We start from the raw sequence: 24862 nt of genomic DNA, 5'->3' as shown, positions 1-24862 counted from the left end.
CACAATGAACATGAAAAAAATGACGTAAGACGTTGCTATGACAGCATCAGAACCCTTGCTCTGCCATCAAAAATGTTCATCTAATAAATCATAACTCAGGAACCAAACGGTGAATTTTTTTAAGAACCGGAATATTTAAACTTTGAATCTTAATCTTCTTTTTGACCAAAAAAGAAAAAAACATTTTATGAGGGAATTCGTAAAAACTTTTAATTAAATTTGTCCTTAAGTTTTTGAAAACATAAACCATATACAAAATTTAAAAACATTTCACCGCACAGTTTTTGATTTTTTTCACTTTGAATATTAAAATTTTTGAGGACAAAATTTTCCTTTTGCAAGCTCTACGCCATTGGGTCTAAAGCGCGTGCGTGCTCATGAAAAACCGTTTCGAGCCTCCTTAATGTCAAGAGCGTAAGAATGAAAAACAAAACGGTTTACGCGCACTGAACACCAAAAGGTAATGGGCATCCAAAGTTGAGAAGCAGCACGGTTACGGTTAGTCGGTACCGTAATATTTTAATAGTCACACGAAATATTCTATTAGCTCAACCCAGGATGTATGTATCTAAGACATTCAGGGAAGGCTGGATTGCGTTAGCGGTGTTGTCACGGTCACGCACGTCTGTACCGTGACAATTTCATAGTCACGAAGTATCCTACAATTATAAGCTAAAATAATCCCAGTTTGTATATAACTGTTGTACGTTTGTTAGTACTCAGCTGTGGTGAGCCTAAAACACCAGAACATGGAATCAAAATAGACTTCAACTACACCTACAATAATAAAGTACGATTTCGTTGTGACCGAGGGTACTCCCCACGGGGATACAGAGAAACTCGCTGTCAGATCAACAGTAGATGGACAGGCAAGGGTTTGATATGTTTGCGTAAGTAAAGTAATAATCCAAGCTATTTCTAACACCAAGATATTTTTTAAGAAAATGAAAACCCTTTGCACCTCTGTTCCACGCCCCCCACCCCGTCCACGCAAATCTTTCCAATCTTACCTATTTTCCAGTCCTCACTCCGAATTTAATCAGTTCCTACCAATTTCAATCAACTTGGTTCCAGGGTCTACCCTTTCATGCCAACTCTTGTGAGACTAGTATCTAGCTTCCTCGTCTAATTCAATCTAATTTTTTACCCAGCCTGCTCAGCGCCACTAGGATTAAGCAATCGAAAGATTTCAAGTAAAATGCTATCAGCGTCGTCCGAACGAGACCCCAATCACAGCGCAAACCATGGGCGGCTATTCGACAGTAGCGCGTGGTGTTCAGCTCGAAGCGCGTATGAGAAGTACCTTCAGGTGGATTTTGGATCCATAATGGAGGTGACGGCCATTGCTACTCAAGGACATCCAAAAGAATACAAATGGGTTAATAAATATTATTTGAAGTATGCATTGGGTGCGCATTGGTACGAGTATCGTGTTAACGGAGAGATTAAGGTAAGAAAACTTTGGAAGTATTTTCTCTTATTTCTAAGATTAGTTCATTACGTAGAGATGGTAACGCACTTGCGCAAACTTTGATCAAACACGTGAAAGAAAAGAAAAAAGAAAAAAGGTTTGTTTTTAACTATTTTGTTTTGATCTTCCAAGGTTTTCAGAGGAAATAGAGACCGCAATGCAGTAGTCAAGCGTTATCTGGAGAAACCGATTGTAGCGCACAAGCTTCGCCTCTACCGCCACGAGAATACTCAGATCTTTAGCGGGTCATCAGTGTGCGTACGAATGGAAGTCTATGGATGTACATTCTACACAAGTATGTGTCCTTTGTTTTTAGCCAGCTATAATAGATATAAGTTCTAGCGGAAATCTAGTAATGGACTCCGCCAGCATAGAATTGTGCACCTAAATTTGCGTGATTGAAGTGGAAAAATCGCGTGGCTTTCAAAACAAGGTCCTGCAGATAAACGGTATAGTTTATTCTTTGGAAGAGAAATATTGGAGATTTTACAATCAGAAAGCTATCATGTTATTTTCAAATTTGTCCAGAAACATTTTGCGGTTAATTATGCAATCATCATCATCATCACCATTACCATAATCATCACATCGTCATCACCATCATCATCATCATCACCACCATCATCATCATCACCATCATCATCATAATCACCATCATCATCATCACCATCATCATCATAATCACCATCATCATCATCACCATCATCATCCTCACCATTAACATCACCACCACCATTTTCATTATCACCACCATCATTGATGGTAAATACTTTCATATAAGTAATAAGCAAATACTTTCTTAAAGTATGAAAGTATATAGCATATGTCTCAACGCATGTATTTATACTATTTTTAGAATGCCTGACAGTGGGAGCAAAGGTCTTAGCTCGTTGGTACCAATGGCAAAAACAAACCACATATGTTGCGGGATACGTCAGCGAGATCAATGAAAAAACTATTGGCATTGTACCACATGACCAGCACTCCAGCCTGACTCCAGGGACTGTTCTGATGGTCAGTAAGAGTGACCCGTATTATATTCTAAAGGATATTGTGCCACAAGAACATGAAATCGTTAATAAAATACCCGTGGTAATGCTCCTTCGTGGCCAGGATGGGGCGGCTTTTTATCCGTCAGGCAAGGTGGTGAACAAAATTGGCTTTTGGTATCAAGTGAACTTAGATAATGACGAGATAGGTCACTGGAGAAAGTTGTCACAGATTCGACTAATAAAGATGCCAGAAAGCTGTGAAACACTCGAAAACAACAAACTTGAGATCAAGAAGTGAAAATGATCCTAATATACAAGAGCCATATTATTTTTGGCAAATAATTATCTCGTATAATAGAGTAAAATATGTATACAAACGCAAAAAATATTAACAAAAATTACTGCAAAAAATTCTTGCGAAACTTATAATAATTTTTGACAACTTTTCTCATTTTCTGTTACACGTTACAAAACGTACACATCTTGCATTTTTCCTCATGCTACATAACAACCGCTACATAACACGTTACAATATACATGCTACATAACACCCGTTACATAACACGTTACAATATACATGCTACATAACACCCGCTACATAACACGTTACAATATACATGCTACATAACACCCGCTACATAACACGTTACAATATACATGCTACATAACACCCGCTGCATAACACGTTACAATATACATGCTACATAACACCCGCTACATAACACGTTACAATATACATGCTACATAACACCCGTTACATAACACGTTACAATGGCATGCTACATAACACCCGTTACATAACACATCTTACCATATACACGTTACATAACACCCGTTACATAACACGTTACAATATACATGCTACATAACACCCGCTACATAACACGTTACAATATACATGCTACATAACACCCGTTACATAACACGTTACAATGGCATGCTACATAACACCCGTTACATAACACATCTTACCATATACACGTTACATAACACCCGTTACATAACACGTTACAATATACATGTTACATAACACCCGCTACATAACACGTTACAATATACATGCTACATAACACCCGTTACATAACACGTTACAATATACATGCTACATAACACCCGCTACATAACACGTTACAATATACATGCTACATAACACCCGTTACATAACACGTTACAATATACATGCTACATAACACCCGCTACATAACACGTTACAATATACATGCTACATAACACCCGCTACATAACACGTTACAATATACATGCTACATAACACCCGTTACATAACACGTTACAATGGCATGCTACATAACACCCGTTACATAACACATCTTACCATATACACGTTACATAACACCCGTTACATAACCCCTGTTACAATACACATGTTACATAACACCCGCTACATAACACGTTACAATATACATGCTACATAACACCCGTTACATAACACGTTACAATGGCATGCTACATAACACCCGTTACATAACACATCTTACCATATACACGTTACATAACACCCGTTACATAACACGTTACAATATACATGCTACATAACACCCGCTACATAACACGTTACAATATACATGCTACATAACACCCGCTGCATAACACGTTACAATATACATGCTACATAACACCCGTTACATAACACGTTACAATGGCATGCTACATAACACCCGTTACATAACACATCTTACAATATACACGTTAAATAACACCCGCTACATAACACGTTACAATATACATGCTACATAACACCCGTTACATAACACGTTACAATGGCATGCTACATAACACCCGTTACATAACACATCTTACCATATACACGTTACATAACACCCGTTACATAACCCCTGTTACAATACACATGTTACATAACACCCGCTACATAACACGTTACAATATACATGCTACATAACACCCGTTACATAACACGTTACAATGGCATGCTACATAACACCCGTTACATAACACATCTTACCATATACACGTTACATAACACCCGTTACATAACACGTTACAATATACATGCTACATAACACCCGCTACATAACACGTTACAATATACATGCTACATAACACCCGCTGCATAACACGTTACAATATACATGCTACATAACACCCGTTACATAACACGTTACAATGGCATGCTACATAACACCCGTTACATAACACATCTTACAATATACACGTTAAATAACACCCGCTACATAACACGTTACAATATACATGCTACATAACACCCGTTACATAACACGTTACAATGGCATGCTACATAACACCCGTTACATAACACATCTTACCATATACACGTTACATAACACCCGTTACATAACCCCTGTTACAATACACATGTTACATAACACCCGCTACATAACACGTTACAATATACATGCTACATAACACCCGTTACATAACACGTTACAATGGCATGCTACATAACACCCGTTACATAACACATCTTACCATATACACGTTACATAACACCCGTTACATAACACGTTACAATATACATGCTACATAACACCCGCTACATAACACGTTACAATATACATGCTACATAACACCCGTTACATAACACGTTACAATGGCATGCTACATAACACCCGTTACATAACACATCTTACCATATACACGTTACATAACACCCGTTACATAACACGTTACAATATACATGTTACATAACACCCGCTACATAACACGTTACAATATACATGCTACATAACACCCGTTACATAACACGTTACAATATACATGCTACATAACACCCGCTACATAACACGTTACAATATACATGCTACATAACACCCGCTGCATAACACGTTACAATATACATGCTACATAACACCCGTTACATAACACGTTACAATGGCATGCTACATAACACCCGTTACATAACACATCTTACAATATACACGTTAAATAACACCCTTTACATAACCCCTGTTACAATACACATGTTACATAACACCGAAAAATCGCCCAAAATCGATCAAAACTATGTGCTATAGTCCATACTTTTTACTCAAAAATGGCCTATTTTGCATCATTCATGAATTATGTATATTTTCCCAAAAGGTGTGAAAATGGCCAAAAATCGATCAAAACCATGGGCTATAGTCCATGCTTTTTGCTCAAAAATGGCCTATTTTGCATCCTTCATGAATTATGCATATTTTCCCAAAAGGTGTGAAAATGGCCCAAAATCGATCAAAACCACGGGCTATAGTCCATGCTTTTCGCCTAAAAATACCAAAAAATGACCTATTTTGCATCCTTCATGAATTATACATATTTTCAAAAAAGGTGTGAAAATGGCCAAAAATCGATCAAAACCATGGGCTATAGTCCATGCTTTTTGCCTAAAAATGGCCAAAAATGACCTATTTTGCATCCTTCATGAATTATGCATATTTTCCCAAAAGGTGTGAAAAGGGCCAAAAATTGATCAAAACCATGGGCTATAGTCCATGCTCTTTGCCCAAAAAGGGCCAAAGATAACCTATTTTGCATCCTTCTTGAATTATGCATATTTTCCCAAAAGGTGTGAAAATGGCCAAAAATCGATCAAAACCATGGGCTATAGTCCATGCTTTTTGCCTAAAAATGGCCAAAAATGACCTATTTTGCATCCTTCATGAATTATGCATATTTTCCCAAAAGGTGTGAAAAGGGCCAAAAATCGATCAAAACCATGGGCTATAGTCCATGCTCTTTGCCCAAAAAGGGCCAAAGATAACCTATTTTGCATCCTTCTTGAATTATGCATATTTTCCCAAAAGGTGTGAAAATGGCCAAAAATCGATCAAAACCATGGGCTATAGTCCATGCTTTTTGCTCAAAAATGGCCTATTTTGCATTGTTTATCAATTATGCATATTTTCCCAAAAGGTGTGAAAATGGCCCAAAATCGATCAAAACCGTGGGCTATAGTCCATGCTTTTTGCCAAAAATGGCCAAAAATGACCTATTTTGCATCCTTCATGAATTATGCATATTTTCCCAAAAGGTGAGAAAATGGCCCAAATTCGATCAAAACCGTGGGCTATAGTCCATGCTTTTTGCCAAAAATGGCCAAAAGTGACCTATTTTGCATCCTTCATGAATTATGCATATTTTCCCAAAAGGTGAGAAAATGGCCCAAATTCGATCAAAACCATGGGCTATAGTCCATGCTTTTTGCCTAAAAATGGCCAAAAATGACCTATTTTGCATCCTTCATGAATTATGCATATTTTCCCAAAAGGTGTGAAAATGGCCAAAAATCGATCAAAACCATGGGCTATAGTCCATGTTTTTTGCCCAAAAATGGCCAAAAATGACCTATTTTGTATCCGTCATGAATTATGCATATTTTCTCAAAAGTTGTGAAAATGGCCCAAAATCGATCAAAACCATGGGCTTTTTGCCCAAAAATGGCCTACTTTGCATGCTTCATGAATTATGCATATTTTCCCAGAAGGTGTGAGAATGGCCAAAACCTTTAGTATCTTTATTGTGTTATTGTGATTCCAAAAGTGAAGGTACCATTCTGCTGAATTTCTGGCAAAATTTATCATCAATAAGAGGACAGACACATTTATGACACAACTTATGTGTCTTTGTTAGTTCCGTGTTACTTCATGTGATGTAAGGTTCATATATATTGGTATGTTCTGATAAGGCTGTTGCCTTGTACTCTTTCATCCTGGTATCTAAAGACCTCCCAAAATCCTCGGGAGTGAAGCTAGTTGGACAAGGAGGTAGTCAGAGGTTTGGTTTATTACCAACAACAAACAAGAGTTAATTAACAGAGACTCTGAAAGGAAAATTATTGCATTATTTGCAGAAGATAAATTGCATTTATCTTCCTCTTATGAAGACATAGAATATGCTCCATTATGTTATATTCATGCACATAGCAATTAGCAACGAGTGTGCAATTAAGTGTCACTTATTGTTTTTCTTCACATGACGCTGACTTAGGTTTGCAATTTTGTTCAATCCCCAACGATGGACCAAGTGGCCTGAAAGCTTGGATATTAAAAATTTATGATTACACGTAGAGGAAACGTTTTGATTTTTGATAAATAATATTATTATATCGCAGTGTGTGATTAGAAGGTTTCTAAACCCTAAGAAATACCAAAACAAAAACAAAACAAAAAAAAAACAAACAAGAGAAGCCAAACCTAAATTTCTATTGTAATACCCTAAAATATATGAAATCCTTGATTTGTAACTGAAGGAGATACAACACAAGCAGACCGATACTTTTACCTTAGAGTACTCCCACCCCCTTGACTGTCAATAAAGACTGAAAAATATTTATTGTTTGTTATGTCTACCCATTGTACTGCCATTTTAATGCAAATTATTTCAAGTCTACATAAGGTACCAGCATTAAAAATCTATGAGAAAATTCCATTGATAGCCAGATGTTAACCATCAGCCAGTACTGTCCCAGTCCAATTATAGCACCAAAGACAACATCAAATACATGATGTCTCCCAAGTACCACTCTAGATATAGCAACAGAACAAGCCCACAAGTTGATCACAAGCCTTAAACATGAACTGGAAATTATAAGATTGAATAAAGCAGCTACCATTGCAGCTCTTGTCGAGTGACCTGAAGGAAATGAAAAATTATCCACAGATACTGTAGCAAACATGTCCTTCTCATTGTAGACCGGTCTTTGGCGTTGGAAAATCACCTTCGTTAGACCAACGATGACTAAATCCAACAGCAAAGCTAGTAGAAAATTTAATGCAAATTGTTGTTTTTCGTTTCTAAAGAAGTAGATAGCAAGTAAAGTTGCAATAATCCAGGGAACGCCGTGACCAGATATCTCAAGTGCTATCAAAACTGGTCTCCAACCAGAGTCCTTTGCTGCACAGAAACTTAATCTCCTCGATAATTCAATGTCTAGACGATGAAGTGTATCGATAAACGATCCCTGATTCCTAGGGTTTTCACTGGAAATATCTTGATCTGGATTGTGTTTAGTTCGCGATGTTTTTCGGTGATTTAGGAAGATTTCTTCACCGCTTGAACCAACTTGTTTGGTCGCCATCTTGAAAGCTGAAAAATCTGTTTTGCTTTGTTCGATTTTCCTTTGTTCGATTTTCCTGTTCGTTTGCTTCAAAGACGTATTGGATAGAGTGGAAGTTTGATCCGTTAATTGATTTTGAAACGATACAAGATAAAGAAAATATTCAGATCTTGAATGAAACTCGTCAAGAACGATCGTGTTTCACCTGCTGACAGAAGAGAACTATGAACCACACACAGGTAACCCATAACAGTTTTAATGCAAAATACAGGGTACCCAATATAAAAGAAGCAGATTCAAGACCTTTCTTTCTCTCTTTTATAACCCTCCCCTCCCCTCCAGGCTATAAGCCCCACCGATTATAAAGCATCTACAGTATGGTAAAATACTCTACCTGCCCCTATGAGGGAAGAATGGAATTTTGTGGGGGTAGGGAGGGTCTATCATGTATTTCCAGCACAAAATCAAAACTTCCTTCACGGAGGAGCTTCATGTAGGGTGATTGAAAGGTCTAGAAGACTCTCAGAATGATAGCGGAGGAGAATTATTTGTATAACTAAAGTTTTATTGGTGATGCACTTAGTATTTCATCCTAATATTCAGAAAATAACTAAAAGGATAGCAGAGCCCACCACTTTTTACGAGAATTTTATTTTTATCTTGTCTAGGAAAAAGAAAAAAAGGGTCACCTCAAAACAGGGTTGGAAGGGGGGGACCAGTCAAAAAAACCAATAGCAACCTAAGACTTGGCCATTTGCAGGAAATAATCACATGACTCACTGGATGACAAAAAAAAATTGGACTTCCTTTATAGATAACTTTTGCTGGATTACTAATGTCATATCCAAAAGTTAAAAAAAAAAAAAATTTCCATCCAGTCTTCTCCAAACGATCTTTGGCTGAATTGATTCATTACTGCCATTTGCATTGCTATGCGGCCACCCCAGACAAAAATTGCGAGGTGCACCTTGCAATAGACTGCCGTCAATCAAACATATTGACATCATTTACAAGCATTTGGATTGGCCCAGATATAAGCCCAGTGAGTGTGGCTCATAAAACTTGTAAACAATCAACAAGTTTTGGCGCCTTTTGAATCACACACGCCTGTAAATGATGTCAACGTGTTTCATTGACGGCAGTCTATTACAAAGTGCACGTCACAATTTTTGTCTGGGGTGGCAGCGTAGCAATGCAAATGGCCGTAAAAAGGTGATATATCAGCATGTGACTGTTCATTGCAAATGGCCTAACTTGGCCTAATTATTCTTGGACTGCTCATCATTTTTAGCCGTGTTGGAAAAATCTATTTACAATATGATCACCATTAGGAGGAAGACAATAAGTTACTACTGGTATCTCCAGTTATCTCGAGCTCTTTTTCTAAACTTTTCATAATAAAAGTCATCTGATGATCTCTCTTTTTTAGTGTCTTTCTTTTTACCATCGGTCGGAACACTGACTGCGACAGCACCAGGGTCTGCATCATTCCCTGTGATCAAGGTAGAATCTACGGCTGGCACAGTTGGACCTTTTGGTTTATTCTTTTCCTCTTCTTCTTTTGCTTTGATTCTTGCTGCTTTTTTACTTTCTGCTTCTACTGATCTTTGCTCATCAAAAACTAAAATAAAAGAAACAAATTTTAGTCTCAAGTTTAGTTTTTCAAAACTGAATTCTTTCTGGAAAATTCTCCTTTACAAAAGAGATGGGGGTGGAGCTTCTAAGGGTTGGGGAGGTTCTTGGGATCAACCTTTCTTCATCTTTTTTTAAAATAAAACAACTTTATTGGCCTTCAAGAATTTCTCAACCAAAACATTTATTGACCTCTTCCATATGGAAAATCTTCTATGGCATGTGATATTTCTGCATTAAATCCCTTTATCATAAATTACTTCTGGAGAAAAAATCTGAATAACAATTACACTTACATCTGCTATGGAGCATGAAGTTGGAAGCCATATTTGTTGGCACCATTTCTGTAGGTTCTCTCCTCTTTTTTGACCTTTGCTCTTCAAGTAGTTTCATCTTCGCTTCCTCGGTTGCCTCTATATTTCTTATCTTGGCAGATATACCAAGGTCAACCTCTGGGATCCCTGATAACATCTGGTTTGACAGCATCTCCTCTGATTTCATGAGTTTTGAGCGGACATCGATGTTCTTTGGTACAGTATAGAGTAAATCTTCTTTTGATTTTGATCTGCAAAGGTAAGGAGAATATTATTCTTAATACCACTTCTATCACAACTATTTTCGTTGTTGCTTTGTTGCTAGTACTTCTAGTTTGAGTGTTACCACAATCTACAACAAGAATAACAACTACTTCTACTACATATATTACTACCACCATCATCGCCATCCCCACTGCCAACTTTACCACCATCATCATTATATCATCAATACCACCTTCATCATCAACAACTCTACCACTGTAATTATTGCCACTATCACCACCATTATCATTGTCACCATACCACCACCACCATTATCATTAACACTATTGCCACCACCATTATCATCTTCACCATCAACACCACTACCACTGTCATTATTGTCACCATTATTATCATTTATATCAACACAAACATTATTGTCAACACTACTATTACCATTACCATGTATCATCATCTTAATTTCATCATCATCATCATCATCAACACAACGACCACCGCCACTATTATCATCATTAACATCACGATCATTTAAAAGTAATATTGTGTTAACAACAACAATAATAACAACAGCAATAACTTTATTTATACTTGAATTAGAGGTAGCAAGTACATTCTAATATCTCCAAGTATTATTGTGACTTACTTTTCCGAGCGTTCTCCTCCCTCGCTGTTATTACTTGCACCCTTCTTTCTAGCTATCTCTTCTTCAATGTACTTCAACATCAACGTATCCTCATCTCTTCTATTTGTCTCTGCAGCAAAGTTAGCACCAATAACAACCGACATGCCTGTTCCTTCATCGTCCCTATCTCGATCACGATCTTGGATAAAATCATTCATTTGCACAAGACCACCTGTCTTTAGCTTGAAGGGATCACTAACGACGCTTTCCTCTGGAGGTAGCTCTTTACCTAACGCTAGTCCTATGGCAGAGACGCCTTTGGGACGTTTACGAAACTTTTGCAGCTCTTTTCGTTCTTCGAGTAATTCTGTCGTTGTGTCGGGTTCATCATAGTCTTCTTCCTCTGAAACTCTCTTTCTACGATAGTTTCTTCTACTCATCTTTAAGTTATTCTTTTATCAGCGAAACTAAGATATTATTGTGCGAAATTTGTGCGACATAAGGTTAATTACAACTCACTTTTGATTCATGGAGGACGCCATTTTGAAAATACTCGGTCTAGGGGACTGAGTCGAGTTAGTTTTACCACAGGTATCCCAAGTAATGGCCAAAAAAAGTTCGAAAACCTCAGAAAAAAATAAGGAAAAATCTGAAAAACCTATATCTTAACTATAGCTATGCGTTGTTAAAAGACGAGATGATATTTTTGCGTGTCTAACTCCACTTAATAATGTTAATGAAGGTGTTGCATTTCAATATACTCAAATGTCTTAGTGTGGGTTTCCTGTGTCAGGAAGGCATTTTCAAAAATGGCGGACGAAGTAGAGCAAAAAGATAAAGATACAGAAAAAGATCCCTTGTCGTTCTTTGCTGCTGGAGATGACAGCTCAAGCTCCGACTCAGAAGACGAAGGATATGATAATGAAATAAATGTCAAAGTAGACAAAAACGACAAAGCAAATGATTCAAACGATAGTATAGCGTCTAAACTGCCTTCGCCACATACGCTCTTCGCTAGTGTTGGTCGACCATCATTCTTGAATACGAACCAAGAGGAAAGCACTGTCGACTGGGATAAACTCTCCACAAAATACAACCAAGCTGTTTATGCTGCTGCTCCTGTAGTGAGCTTAGAAGAACGAGAAAAAGACGACAGCTATAGTGATGCAATGATTACCTCTAACCCTATCAAGTATGGCAAAGAGCTGAGTGATATTCAAAAACACATCGTGATACACGGGAAACGAGGAAGCGATATACGACTAATGACACACAGAGAAAGCTCAGACAAAAATCCAGGTGAGAAATGCTAAGATTTATTTCCTGTATTCCTGAAAGTCAGAAATTTGAATTGTCAAATGTTTAAATAGATGAAGAAGGGGTGCCAATCCCATTCCCCTACATTTTTTTCTCACAAATCCCACTTCCCAACGTCCTAACGTGATCTAAATTCCATTTTACCCAGGGCAAAATCGGCAAATCCAGTTCCCATTTTACTTTTTCAGGACCTTCTTAGAGAGGTTAGATGAGATGGGGAAGAATGGACTGGAATACAATCGAAAAGTGGGACCTCTTTCTTTCAATGTCTAACACTATTTTAATGCTTTCTACCAGGTGAAAGCAAGGCAAAGAAAGCAAAGCCAGACTGAAACGTTTGAATAAGAATAAAATGAGATGTTGGACAAGCGACTAAAGAAAAAAGAGTATATATGGGGAGGAGGCAGTATGGAATGAACAAAATAATAGGATGCTTAATTCTGTTCTTTTCATTTGATCTTTTCCTTATCTTTTCTTTTCGACACTTTTCTTTCTTTTTCTATTTTTGCCCTCTCCTTTTATTCACTTTCTTTTTGCCCTTCCCTTCCTCTTTTTCTTTGTAGAATTAGCATATTGTTTGTTACCCTGCCTACTGTACCAGTAGCCCTGGGGGAGGGGGGGTACTCCTGCCTGTTTATGGTAGGGATGTGCCGCTGAGCCCTGACCTTGTTCCAGAGTAAAAGAACTGAAATTCATACCCAGTTTCAGAGCAAGATCACTGAAAACCATACCCAGTGCCTGTAGTGCGAAAATAGATACCCTGTTCCAGAGCGAGCATGATTTTATATACCGTTCCAGAGTAGAATCCCTGAAAACCATACCGTTTGGCAGCATGTACCCGTAGAGCGAATTTAGGGGAGTATCCCCCCCCGGGACCAGTAGTGGCCACTGTGAGGCGCTTTTGGTTCCTGCCATTCCTTCATTTGACACTAGTGGCAGAATGACAGAAGCCAGGGACCAGAAGCGCCTCACAGTGGCTGGCAGTAGGCTAGGGTAGCAGAAGAGACCCATGAAAGATTTTATATTTTTGAAAAGGGCTGAATTTTTTTTAGTTTACAGTATTGCCATACACCTTCCATAAATTTGATGTGGTAAATCCAACTTTTCTTTTTATTTAAACTTCAAAAATATCTCTATATTCTTTTATAAGTCTTCTCTGTCAAATATAACTTGTAAATTTAAATAAAGGAGAAATCTCTCCCTACATAACAGGCATTGTTTATCACAATTGTGACATTATGTGGATTCATGGATATATATGTAACATCCTGACTATTCTGCTGTCAGTATAGTTTTGCACCAATATTACATTCACTTTCTAACAATGATGAAGACACAGAACCAGTAGTACTTCGTTTCCATTGCTGAGACACTTGTTTTACAAAAAATAGTTGATCGTACCGGTAGACATGGCCTATGTATTGGTATAGAGGGATTTTCCTTGTGTTTTTATGCTAGGATTGTTTCAGCTTTGTCCATTTCACGTTTGTCATGGGTTACGCGTAATCAATATTACCTTTTTCTTCATTAAATACCGTTATTTTTTTCAGTCAAAGAAAATTTGTAACTCACTATTGGCAAGTTGCATGTCCTCATTGCAAGATACATGCAGTAGTCTGAGGCAGACACAAAACTTCAATTTGACAAGGATGATTCAACATGGTTCACAAATGGTTCTGCAAATCCTTCCAGCAATCTTTCCTCTTCTTTTCCTTTTTCCATGGATGATACAGCATTTTATAAACAAGGTTCTCTACAAACTCACAGTAACCTTAAAGTCTTTTCCTCTTAACTGCAAGGGCTGTGTATAATAATTATCATATATATCCTATTTACACAAGGGCCACTATACAATACAAGATGCACAGTGCTGTAACATTGCCAGTGCTCTGTCGAGCTGAGACAAACCTTGGACAAGTGCGGTTCTGAAATCAAAAAAAAAAAAAAAAAAACGGAAGGGAATATTAATATTACATTACATAGATTAAAATGAGTGCAGTTCTGTCTTGGGCCACAGGTCTACTTCTGCTACAAGCAGTGCCAAAGATGCGAATGCACGGATTGCTGAACCATAATGTGCAAGGGATGGCAACTCTGAAATCCAAGGTATGGCAGGTAAAAAGCACTCAGAAGCATGTTCCAGCACCTCCAACTTGAAACCCGCAACCAATTTAATGTACCAATTTAAACATAATCTGCTACCAGTAGCCTTTGATGATTACTTTCAATCTGTTTCTTCAAGACACATCTATAATACGAGATTAGCCTCGAGATCTTCTTTTTGTATTAATAAAGTCAGAACCAATTATGGTAAATTTAACATACGCTATGTCGGGGCTACACTATGGAATGATTTAGATGAAAATCTAAAATATTTATCAATCAAGCAGTTTAAGACCCACCTCAAAGCTAGTCTCATACAGCCTTATAATCAATAACATATTATTATATTAAATTTATTCTCAAACTATTTAATACGCAAATCTTAATAATAACACTTCGTAGTCTGTCATAGTTATTAAGATATGTGTTCAAGTGATTTATAAAAGTGGTACCTTTGTTTTGTATCTTTGTATTATTTATTTATTTTTCTATTATCTATAATACACTACCTTGTACTGTAAATTATGGCCAAACATGCATAGGTACTCAGCTAGATTAGCTCTGCTATTTCTGAGTATCTATTACCTATACTATCAGTTTAAAATCACTCAATGTAATTAATCTATTGAATTTCTTTAGGTAATAAAAATGTTGTTGTTGTTGTTGTTAAAGCCAAACCCACTCCCCAGTAAGAGGTCCTGTAAAAACCTAAGCAGATGTTTTTTTAACTCACCGAGAATTAGAATCTTGACAAAAATGAAACAAGCCTTCTACGGACACAGGACTTTCTTGATTAAGAATCTAAGAGAAAGAGAGCGATGTTAAATTACATTAATTTTTAAAAGAGAAAGCTAAGCTTGAAAAAGAAAAAGAATACCTCTTGTAAGAATGAACCAATGGCAGACACTAGCTTCTGTAATGACTGTGGTTCTTCATTGAGACTTTCTACTGGAACTCTTAAAACACTGAGAAATGAAATAAGAATGAGAACAAGAACAAACAATAAGCCTGAAGCGAGATGACATTTTACCCTGACTCTATACCATAATAGTTCTTAAAATTCTTTCATATTAAAATTTTTGATTTCTTAGAGAATACAGGAACAATAGTCATAATTAAAGAACAAAAGCAGTGTGAAAAGGATTATGGTCTAAAGATGGGGGTAAAACGTCATCTCTCTTCAGGCTTATTCCCATATTATAGAGAGTGAATTTGGATAACCCAGGGGGAGGCCAACCAGACATCACTGTCAATAAAGCAGATGTTATCAGTCTGTGGTGCACAGTCTGAGAACCAAACCTGCAAGACTTTAACGCTGGGTTCTGATTTGAGTGTGAAGCTTGTACATGTAGATCATAAAGTAACTCTTTATTACCTCTGCAATGCTGAGACTAATGTGCCAAGACAGCGACACAGCCGGCCCAAGAAAGTAATAGCCTCATCTTTAGTAGGTTTGGGTAGATTCTCAATGACACTGGGTGGGATAGGATTCGGGTAAGATAAGGCGTTGAAGATCTGAGCACTGAAGGGGGAAAAAAACATTAAAGATTATTTATCACTGATGGCTAACAATTATCCTCAAGAGAAGCAAAAGACAAAAACATGGCGGCCACTTTAATGGTGGTACATATACAAAGGAAGCTATATAACACTGTTTATGTACCTGAACTGTGTTACAGCACTCCAGATTGTTTCAAAAGTTGATAAGACTCGTCTGTGAGGTTGTGATGAGGTTGATGTACATATCTCACCATGCACACTAACTGAAGCAACACTTGCTGTCTCGTCGGAGTTGGAAGGTGTAACCTACAATAAACAATACATTCTTATCAACACCCCAAATATCTTTCCTTACAGAATTAGTAAGTGTGAGTCATCTTCACTGCAAAAGTTCCTGATTCCAAATTCTTTTTAGAACTATAACTGAAGCCAAAATGTTTACAATTTGTTTTACTGTGCTTTAGGAAGCTATCTGCTCAAAACTGGCTGGTGTTAATCATTTAAAAAATTTCAAATGTTCCATACTATCATATGAAAAGCATGAACAAATGCTGATAATTAGTTCTTGTAAACTTCCTCAACGATTAATTTTTTTTATGATGCCACAAATGGATGCACAACACATGTTTTTCCCTAAGGTTGTGCCCATATTAGAATACTAAACACAACCTTTGTTTAGCATAGAGTATGTGATGGGTAACCCATACCTCTTCAATCCTAACAGATGAAGGTGTTGATGGTTCAGGTTGCAGTAATGCTGGTGTCTGGGAGGGTAATGCTTGAGGTGGAAGGGTTAATGATGGCAATGCATCTTTCTTGCTTTCTTTGCACTTTTGCTGAAGAACTGCAATGGCTGCCACACACTGAGTGATTGCTCCATTGTAACTGAAAAAGAAAAGAAAATTGAAAATGCGCAAAAAAAGAAATGACATATGAAATACACATAGAGAGGGATGGTGACACATGACTGTCTCTATTAATCCAGCCCTTCAATTGTTCAAAATTTTTCAATACCCTGAGACAACTTCTGGAAAGTCAAGGCACAACTAACTCACTGATCAAATTTTAATGTAATGCTTTAGGTCTTGCTTTCTTACTTACTTAAGCCCATCTCCCCCATTGGAGCAGAGTAAATTGGTCACTTTCCTCCACATTAGGTTATGGGAGGGGGGGAGGGGGGGGGGATAAAAACTGTAGAACCCAGAGAAAAGCCCTCAAATCAAGGGAGAAACCTGACTCAACTCACATGCGATGCTGAGTCCAGGAATTGAAACAGAAACCCCAGAGTTGAGTGAGATGCAGGTATACTACTGCTACACCACCCTGCTGATCTAATTACCTTGAGTGATTGGCAAATCCATCAAACAACGTCTTTGCCAGATCCACTATAGGAGCTACATTAGCCATGCACCCTGGTACAGCTAGAAGAAGATAGGACAGAAACATAAAATCGAACTTCAAGCTTCTTCAATAAGAAACAATACTAGGCTGAGTATGAGCAAGAGAAGGCAAGGTTTGCACTAACAATTTCACTTTTTGTCTGGTCCGATATGGACCAGCTAAGGTGGCATTTTCATGGTTTTTTGTATTTTGTTGTATTTTACCTTTTTGTGGATCTAGATGTTTGGTTAATTCTTTCACAGTATCTTGAAGTTTTCTGTCAACTACTTCACCAAATACTGCAATCCAGTGTCTAGAAAATAATAAATATTGCCCTTATCGTACTTATACCTATACTTATAGCCAAATGTAAAATATTCCAAGCATTTGGAGTAAATTGAAAAATGTTATTCTCCAACATCAATGAGATTTGACCCTTGAAATATAACTTTGCATTGCTCTTCAAGTTGAGCTATGAGGTCAGACTGAAAGCAAGCCATGTGAAAACTGATATAACATGTGCTTCTAGTTAAAATATGATCACATGCTGTAGTAACTGTAACTGTACTCATTAAGGGATATGACTGCTTACTTGTTGATTATGATCAGAAGATCTTGTAGAGTCCATGGTGGTTTTATGTACACTATTTTATCCCTAAAAACAAGAATAAATGATATCAAAAACACTATGATGGTTTGCAACTTGGTGTTCCGAGATCTGTAGATCAAACAAGATTGCTACACAGACGCCAGAGCAGGGGGCTGAGTGTGCTTCAGAGCTGTCACTTTGCTAGCCAAAATTTCCAAAATACCCTCATATCATGCCTTCCATGAAACCACTCTAAAAATGTATAATAAATCTTACCACAGGTTGTCGTATGCTAATCTCATTTCAGCCTCTACAACGACAGACAATCCTTCTCTCATGATGCACTGAAGCTCACACAAGATGTCATCAGCCTTTAGGTTACAGAAGAAAATTCGAATGAGTGAAAATTATTAATTAAACTTTGAAATAAACGTGTCCTAACCTTTGCTCTCTTTTCAGCCAGTTGCTGTTGTATGGAAAGTTGCTCATAATATTCTGAAACAATTGGTAGTCAAAGAATGTTAAAGGGAACCTTGACGGAGAATAAGATGTTACCAATGAAGAAAACAATCATAATGTAGAATAGCTGTCGTAAATCTCTCTGACTGGTTGGGGCATGTGCTTCACAAGTACACACAACACAACATGCGCTGTTTCTTTATTTTTGTTGGTATCCAAAATAACCACTACTCTACACTGTAATTTGTATTTTGCATGCATACATCTCTACTCCCCCTAAAAAAACATGTCTGTGAGTATACAGCTGTATGTCGTTCTTTCAATTAAAAGTCCAATATTCTAGAGAATATGACATTAAATATTTTGTGATGTACCTTTAAAATAGTTTCCTTGTAAAGCGACAGTTCTATTCTGATTACTTCCCATTAATTCCTTGAGACCTTCAATCAAGCTCTATCAGAAGCACAACACATATGGATTACAGATAAACTAGAGAAGGGGAAAAGATGTTAACCAAATAACTATTGATGAGTTGCAAGCATTTCCAAGAGAGGCAAAAGACAAAAAAAACATGGCAACCATCTTGATGCACTTAACAATATTTGATACTTCGGAGAGTAGTTTTTACGTTGGAATAAGCCTGAAGCGAGATGACGTTTTACCCCCGTCTCTAGACCATAATCCTTTTCACACTGCTTTTGTTCTTTAATTATAACTATTGTTCCTGTATTCTCTAAGGAATAGAAAATTTTAATATGAAAGAATTTTAAAAACTATTATGGTATAGAGTCGGGGGTAAAACGTCATCTCGCTTCAGGCTTATTCAGTTTCCCCCCTACTACTATGCATTTGTATTTTTGTTTTATCTTAACATTTGGTAAGAAGTATTTTTAAACTTTATTAAACTTAAACTTAATGAGAAATCTTGTGATTAAGTCACCAACATGGCTTCAATGACATACTGTTACATGCAATTGAAGAATATTCACATATCTACAGAAATAGAAATAACTTATTGAATAGTTAATAATAAAAAACAAAGACAACGAACCTGATGGCTGAATGCACGGATGCCATTCACCATAGCTTTGCTGCAGAGATTTTGGTCATTTGAAAACAAAATGGAGTGTCCATTGGCAACTGAAAAAGAAATAAAAACTAAAGTAAGCTGTAAATTTCTTAAATCTTGTTCTTTGTTAAAGAGATATATCCATCTTGTGTTTTGATATAGTGAATCGTTGCAAATTCTCCCTTGCCAGAAGCCAATGTTTATGAATACTGTATGACACACTCCAAACACCTCTACATTCATGATATTTATTTTAGGTAATAAATGTTACCTTTTCTCTTAAAGAGGATACAGCAGTGTAATATTCTGTCATCGTTGGATTCCTCCAGCATGGCAGTCATGTGTTCACTAGCCTTCAAAATTTATTCACAGTTCATGACATTAAAAACTATTTAATACTGTTAAAAAATATTTAATTCACCTAAAGGGCAGGTGTTCAAGACTGCTGATTTTTGTAGTGTTGTTGCTGTCGTAATTACGGATAAGGTTGTTGCTGCTGTTGTTAATGTTATTGTCATTCTTGTTGTTGCTGCTGCTAGCATAATACTATTTTTGCTGTAGTGGTGTAGCTATTGATGATGTTATTGTCATTATTATGACATAGTACAGGGTTGTCAATAAAATTTTTGGTAGGCGGTTATGAAATTAAAATAGGCCATAAACTGGAAATCACTGGAGCATGTAATTGAGGCATACTTATCACCTGTCTCACTCTTCTCACAAAAATTCAAGATGGCGGACAACGATCGTTGTAGATTCAATTGCGTTGCAGTTTTCGTAGTACAGCAACAAAGATTGGGTTAAAATTTATTTCATTCACACATTTTGCTAGTTTGGAGAACTTTAATCAAGATTTACAATTACATTGGGAAGTGGCTAACTAGGCGGCCGAATTAGCAAGAGTAGACGGTGGAATCTGCCGGTTGCCGGCTTCTATTGACATCCCTGATAGTATATACAACATACCTCATCTAGTGTCTGCCCTCGTATCCTTGGATGTTTAGCCTCAAAACAAGAATGAAGAAACCTAATAGCTTGTCGGGCTAGTGAATCTACTCCCACGGAACCATCCTGATAAAATAAAAGATATAATATTATAATTACTATATAAATACTACATGATGGTGTCCCAAACGAGAAGGAGAAGAATTATTATTCACATACTTTGCTCTCTTGATTCACAATCTTTCCCTGTCGAATTTTCCAAGAGTCACTCTAAAAAAATACAAAAGTATATTTTATAATCCGCATCATAAGAAAATGGTAGCTTTATATCCATTTAGGTTGGATGTAATGTTTTACTATTTCAGAACATGTCATTCCCTAGAGTATCATTTCTTTGTTTAACGGTTGCAAATAAGAAGACACATTAATATGGATACAACTCAAACAAATAATTTTCTCAAGGGAATGGGATGTGGTCTAAAATGGCAAAACATTATGCCAAGATAAGACAAGTATGTACCTGACAGACAGTACCGTGCTTGAAAAGAGTCTTACCTTTAGGGAGTCTAATTCTTGCATGACAATCCAAGGCACCACAAGTATGGGTCTGCCAACACCTTTGAACCAAAAAGATGCCTGATAATAAATTATGTGTCTCTTTTACTAAACCTACAATAATGATATAAGGAGACTACATTACCTTCTATAGGAAAGTCTTTGAGTTCACTGATAAACTTTAGATGTGACAGTAAGACATTGGTGTCTAGAATGATGTAAATCCCATCCTAAAACAAACAATGTTTTAATTAAAATACTACATCACATAAACAGAGGAGTGTCTGAGTGGAGTGTTGTGCGTAAATAATGAACATAGGGTTAGTGCGTGTGGAGGGAACCCCATAGAAAGAGCCCCTCATTAGGATTCATGGCCTGTTATAAATTCAAAAAAAAAATCAAAAAAATACTTACACCATATGAAGAGAAATCAGTGAAAGTCCTTTCTTGTTGAATCTAAATGAAAATAAGCAAAGAAATGTCGATTTTGGATGTTTGGTCTATACTAGATATTAGTGATTGACAAAAACATTTTAAACTGTTGTTACCTTTTGAGTGTCCAGTTGAAAATCTGATCTTACTTCTTGTAGCTGTACATTGAAAAGGGTAAAAAATATTGAGCTTTGGCTGTTGTATCACAGCATGGGACAATCACAACAGAGCTAGGCAAAAGCAAACTAGATGACAGCCCAAAGATCAATTTGGAATAATATTTAGAAGGTGTAGTTCCAAAAATTATCCATACCCTCTCCTCCCACCCCCCACAGTGGATTTGGAATTTCTGAGGGGTGGAGGGTAAGAGAAAAAACATAAATTCGATTTAAGTTTTTATGGAGGAAAATTTGAATTTCTGGGGGTAGGGGAGGGGGGATATAATTTGATAATTTCTGGTACTACACAAGTTAATTTTTTGGCAAATTACTCCTGAGGAAGCAAATATTTGTTTCCATGTTTCTACGTACCTCAGCTTTAATTGTTTCTGTTAACCTTTCATAATTATCAACATCCATGTCAATCACCTCATCAAATCCACTGTCTGGCTGTAAGGCATTTTCATTCATCTGTTCACTCGACATTTCTTGTGATGGCTCGAAATTAAGATTGAATGGCTGAGATTGAATGCCAAATCCACCAGCAAAGCTGGGTTGATTTTGGAAATTATTTTCAAGAGGCGGAGAAAAAGAATTCCTTAAATTCTCAGTACCTATAGGACTGCTAAAATGAGCTTGAAGATAAGGTCCAGTTCCAGTTGGAGACTTAAGAAATGGAGTTGAAAATTTCTGGGAATTTGTGCCAGCTCTGTCAATGTTCATAGGGGTACCAGTAATCTTCCCCTGTTCAATTTTAACTTCTGATTGCTGCTGCTCAAATTGTCCAAATGGAGTAAATATATTTGTCTTGGTAGGAGAGGAAATTGATGGTCGTGTTGAAGAATTATTTGAGTTGTTCCCACATGGTTTTGTTCTTTTTCTTGGTTTCACTTTTTTAAGCGGAGGTCTAGTCTTGGGTTGCTCAATTTTTGGTTTAACTTGGTTTATAGTTTCGCTTGACTGTGTTACCTTGTTTGATTGTGTAGTATCATTTCCCTGATTTGGATTCAACTTATCACTAGGTTTCTCTGCATTCTCCTTTACTTTTACATCCTTCTTAGGGCTTTCCTTTTCCTTCTCTTCTTTTGGTGGCTTTTTCTCATCTTTCTCATCTACAAGTCCTGTATTATCTGGGATTTCCTTAACAGAAAAGGCATCATCAAGGTCTCCTTTTAATGTACTAGTTACTTCACTAATCACACTTCCTTGTTCCGTAGGCTCATAAATATTATTCACATGGTTTAGCCATTGCGCAATATGATTTGCTTTTGTCCGACTACACGCGAACTGTGGATGTTTAGCAGAAAGTTCTAAAACTTTCACTGAGCTTTCAGCATCAGAATCAGGGTACGGCTCTAGCTCTTTAACAGATGTATCAGTCTTAGGCAAATCTTTTTCAGGCTTAATACATTCAGTAGTTTCTTTTGTTGTTTCTTGTGTTTTATTTATGACAGTGATGACAGAAGTATTCAGGCTGGAGGGTGAAGGAGGACTAACAAGGATCTTTGAGCGTTTTGCAGGTATCTCACCAGATGTTACAGAACTGTCTGTGCCACTTTGGTTTCTACAGCTAACTTTCTTTTTGGATTTTGGATTAACCTAAGAAATAACCAATTCAGACAGTTTTTAAATCAGATGAGTATATTTTAACTTAAACATCCGAATTCTAGACTGAAATACAAAAGCCTCTCTCGTCAGAGAAAATTTCACAGGTACAGAGAGAAAATGTATTTGATTTAAACTACAGGTAAAGTAGTTCTTACAGCGGCAGGCTCATTCAGTTTTTATGCAGATGTTTTCAAAGGAAGCTAACATTCTAAGCCTTGCACCATCTCTCTTTTTGAACTCTGGTACAAGACCTTAACAGGTTACAGAGCTATAGTATATATATTATATAGCGATACACAAACCAACAATTTAGCATTTTATTATGGATTTTTCCCCTACCTCCTTACTAAGCTCAGATGGGTGTTTCCAGCTTGATAAACCAGAGACAACATTGAAAAAGTAAGAACGACCATTCCTTGACTTAGAGGCTCTAACTACCCATCCATTTGGCAATGGTCTGGTTTCTTTCTTACTGTCCATGTTTGTAGACATAGTGATCTAATGCATCAGTATGCCAGGAAGCTACAACTGCAAAACAATTATTAATGTATAAAAAATAAATGCATTGCTATTGATTGCTACATAGGATAAGTCCTTGGGTTGGCCCTACGTGCCACACAGGCATAAAGGATAATAATGATGATTAATTACTATATATAAAATAATAAATAATTAAATGGGATTTAACAGTGGCATTTCTACAGAGTAGCTATTCATCCACTGTAATTCCAATTGGAATTTAGGAGTTGAAATTAGATATATATTTTAAAGTTTCTATGACCTCAATAACTACTGAAACTCTGCGTTTCTTTGCTCATGTCAAACAAAATAAATTACCAACCCACATCACGTTGATTGATAGAAGCCATATGTCTACGTGGCAGAGATATGTACCGCGGCTGTAATTAGTGGGGAAAAAAACCTTTTGGGGGCAAAATACACGAAATCAAGCATTACTTTTTTCCGCAGAACACGTTGAAGTTTAGATTTCTTCATCTCAATCTACACATGGAACACCACCTTGAGCATAGCTTGGTGAAGTGTGCTCAAAATCTTAAATATTCTATCAAATCACCCTCGACGTCTCTTACTATCAAGGATGTCAAAGAACCACTCAAATTTAGACCAGAATTGCTGAGTTTGGCTTATCTTTAGGAGTCGAACGTGGAAATAACAAACATCAACAATGTTTGACATCAGCATCGAAGCATAACTTCTCCACCTCCTCAAAAAACCCTCAAAATTTCATCCCAAAAGTTTTAGTTCGTGATAAAAAATTTAAATATTGTAACTAGAATGACAGTGCTATCGTGTATTATATATTCAATAGTTGTTATTTACCTAGATGATGTAGTATTTTAAGGTTGAAGCAGCAATATTGTTTTATATTTTACTAGTCTCTGACATGACGTCTACTCAGCTCACCATGTGCAGCATGTCTGCAACCAGGCCTTAAC

General features: G+C 36.9%; 5 protein-coding genes across 5 annotated transcripts in view; 2 read left to right on the top strand and 3 right to left on the bottom strand.

The window, feature by feature from the left end:
* The window catches only part of LOC116293782 (sushi, von Willebrand factor type A, EGF and pentraxin domain-containing protein 1), a 34106-nt gene extending 30984 nt beyond the window's left edge, over positions 1 to 3122 (top strand). Inside the window, exons 57-60 of the mRNA XM_089024548.1 lie at positions 717 to 890; positions 1152 to 1450; positions 1604 to 1766; positions 2328 to 3122. Coding sequence (XP_088880674.1) covers positions 717 to 890; positions 1152 to 1450; positions 1604 to 1766; positions 2328 to 2761 — 1070 coding nt within the window. The 3' untranslated portion in view covers positions 2762 to 3122. The remainder of the gene's footprint in view (positions 1 to 716; positions 891 to 1151; positions 1451 to 1603; positions 1767 to 2327) is intronic.
* A 4082-nt stretch (positions 3123 to 7204) lies between these two features.
* Positions 7205 to 8714, bottom strand: LOC116293800 (polyisoprenoid diphosphate/phosphate phosphohydrolase PLPP6-like). The gene has a single exon (XM_031701280.1). It carries the CDS (start codon positions 8516 to 8518, stop codon positions 7817 to 7819), a length of 702 nt encoding a protein of 233 aa, XP_031557140.1. The 5' UTR covers positions 8519 to 8714; the 3' UTR covers positions 7205 to 7816.
* A 416-nt stretch (positions 8715 to 9130) lies between these two features.
* On the bottom strand, positions 9131 to 11840 carry LOC116293798 (splicing factor C9orf78). Its single transcript, XM_031701279.2, has 3 exons — positions 11312 to 11840; positions 10426 to 10694; positions 9131 to 10118 (listed from the first exon to the last, which is right to left on the bottom strand). Exons 1-3 carry the CDS (start codon positions 11728 to 11730, stop codon positions 9847 to 9849), a joined length of 960 nt encoding a protein of 319 aa, XP_031557139.1. The 5' UTR covers positions 11731 to 11840; the 3' UTR covers positions 9131 to 9846.
* A 252-nt stretch (positions 11841 to 12092) lies between these two features.
* LOC116293785 (uncharacterized) lies at positions 12093 to 13829 on the top strand. The gene is made up of 2 exons (XM_031701256.2): positions 12093 to 12589; positions 12905 to 13829. The coding sequence occupies exons 1-2, from the start codon at positions 12100 to 12102 to the stop codon at positions 12937 to 12939; spliced, it is 525 nt and encodes a 174-aa protein (XP_031557116.1). The 5' UTR covers positions 12093 to 12099; the 3' UTR covers positions 12940 to 13829.
* Positions 12585 to 24855, bottom strand: LOC116293784 (uncharacterized). The gene is made up of 23 exons (XM_031701255.2): positions 24747 to 24855; positions 23745 to 23933; positions 22170 to 23396; positions 21756 to 21797; positions 21622 to 21663; positions 21353 to 21437; positions 21208 to 21269; positions 20872 to 20922; positions 20674 to 20778; positions 19979 to 20060; positions 19690 to 19778; positions 19013 to 19091; positions 18622 to 18674; positions 18456 to 18550; positions 18183 to 18245; positions 17815 to 17903; positions 17550 to 17631; positions 16918 to 17095; positions 16374 to 16516; positions 16086 to 16232; positions 15588 to 15675; positions 15444 to 15511; positions 12585 to 14532 (listed from the first exon to the last, which is right to left on the bottom strand). The coding sequence occupies exons 2-23, from the start codon at positions 23895 to 23897 to the stop codon at positions 14454 to 14456; spliced, it is 3102 nt and encodes a 1033-aa protein (XP_031557115.2). The 5' UTR covers positions 23898 to 23933; positions 24747 to 24855; the 3' UTR covers positions 12585 to 14453.
* Positions 24856 to 24862: the final 7 nt, after the last annotated feature.

This window comes from Actinia tenebrosa, unplaced genomic scaffold, assembly GCF_029948245.1.
Source record: "Actinia tenebrosa isolate PJP-AT-01 unplaced genomic scaffold, QUT_ActTen_1.0 PGA_scaffold9__36_contigs__length_13948895, whole genome shotgun sequence".
In the NCBI taxonomy this organism is placed as follows: Eukaryota; Metazoa; Cnidaria; class Anthozoa; order Actiniaria; family Actiniidae; genus Actinia; species Actinia tenebrosa.
Note: the sequence above shows the minus strand (reverse complement) of the source record. Positions and strands in the feature narration are given on the sequence as shown.

What these genes read in the sequence shown, in the direction of transcription:
- LOC116293784 (XM_031701255.2), bottom strand. Translation starts at nt 23,897, where the DNA reads ATGTCTACAAACATGGACAGTAAGAAAGAAACCAGACCATTGCCAAAT. An exon ending in CAGAAACAATTAAAGCTGAG is followed by an intron (nt 21,798 to 22,169) that starts GTACGTAGAAAC and finishes TTCAATGTACAG; the next exon opens with CTACAAGAAGTAAGATCAGA. An exon ending in GGATTTGCCAATCACTCAAG is followed by an intron (nt 17,096 to 17,549) that starts GTAATTAGATCA and finishes TTTCTTTTTCAG; the next exon opens with TTACAATGGAGCAATCACTC.
- LOC116293785 (XM_031701256.2), top strand. Translation starts at nt 12,100, where the DNA reads ATGGCGGACGAAGTAGAGCAAAAAGATAAAGATACAGAAAAAGATCCC. An exon ending in AAGCTCAGACAAAAATCCAG is followed by an intron (nt 12,590 to 12,904) that starts GTGAGAAATGCT and finishes GCTTTCTACCAG; the next exon opens with GTGAAAGCAAGGCAAAGAAA.
- LOC116293800 (XM_031701280.1), bottom strand. Translation starts at nt 8,518, where the DNA reads ATGGCGACCAAACAAGTTGGTTCAAGCGGTGAAGAAATCTTCCTAAAT.
- LOC116293798 (XM_031701279.2), bottom strand. Translation starts at nt 11,730, where the DNA reads ATGAGTAGAAGAAACTATCGTAGAAAGAGAGTTTCAGAGGAAGAAGAC. An exon ending in GGAGGAGAACGCTCGGAAAA is followed by an intron (nt 10,695 to 11,311) that starts GTAAGTCACAAT and finishes TTACCTTTGCAG; the next exon opens with ATCAAAATCAAAAGAAGATT. An exon ending in CTTCATGCTCCATAGCAGAT is followed by an intron (nt 10,119 to 10,425) that starts GTAAGTGTAATT and finishes CTTTTATTTTAG; the next exon opens with TTTTTGATGAGCAAAGATCA.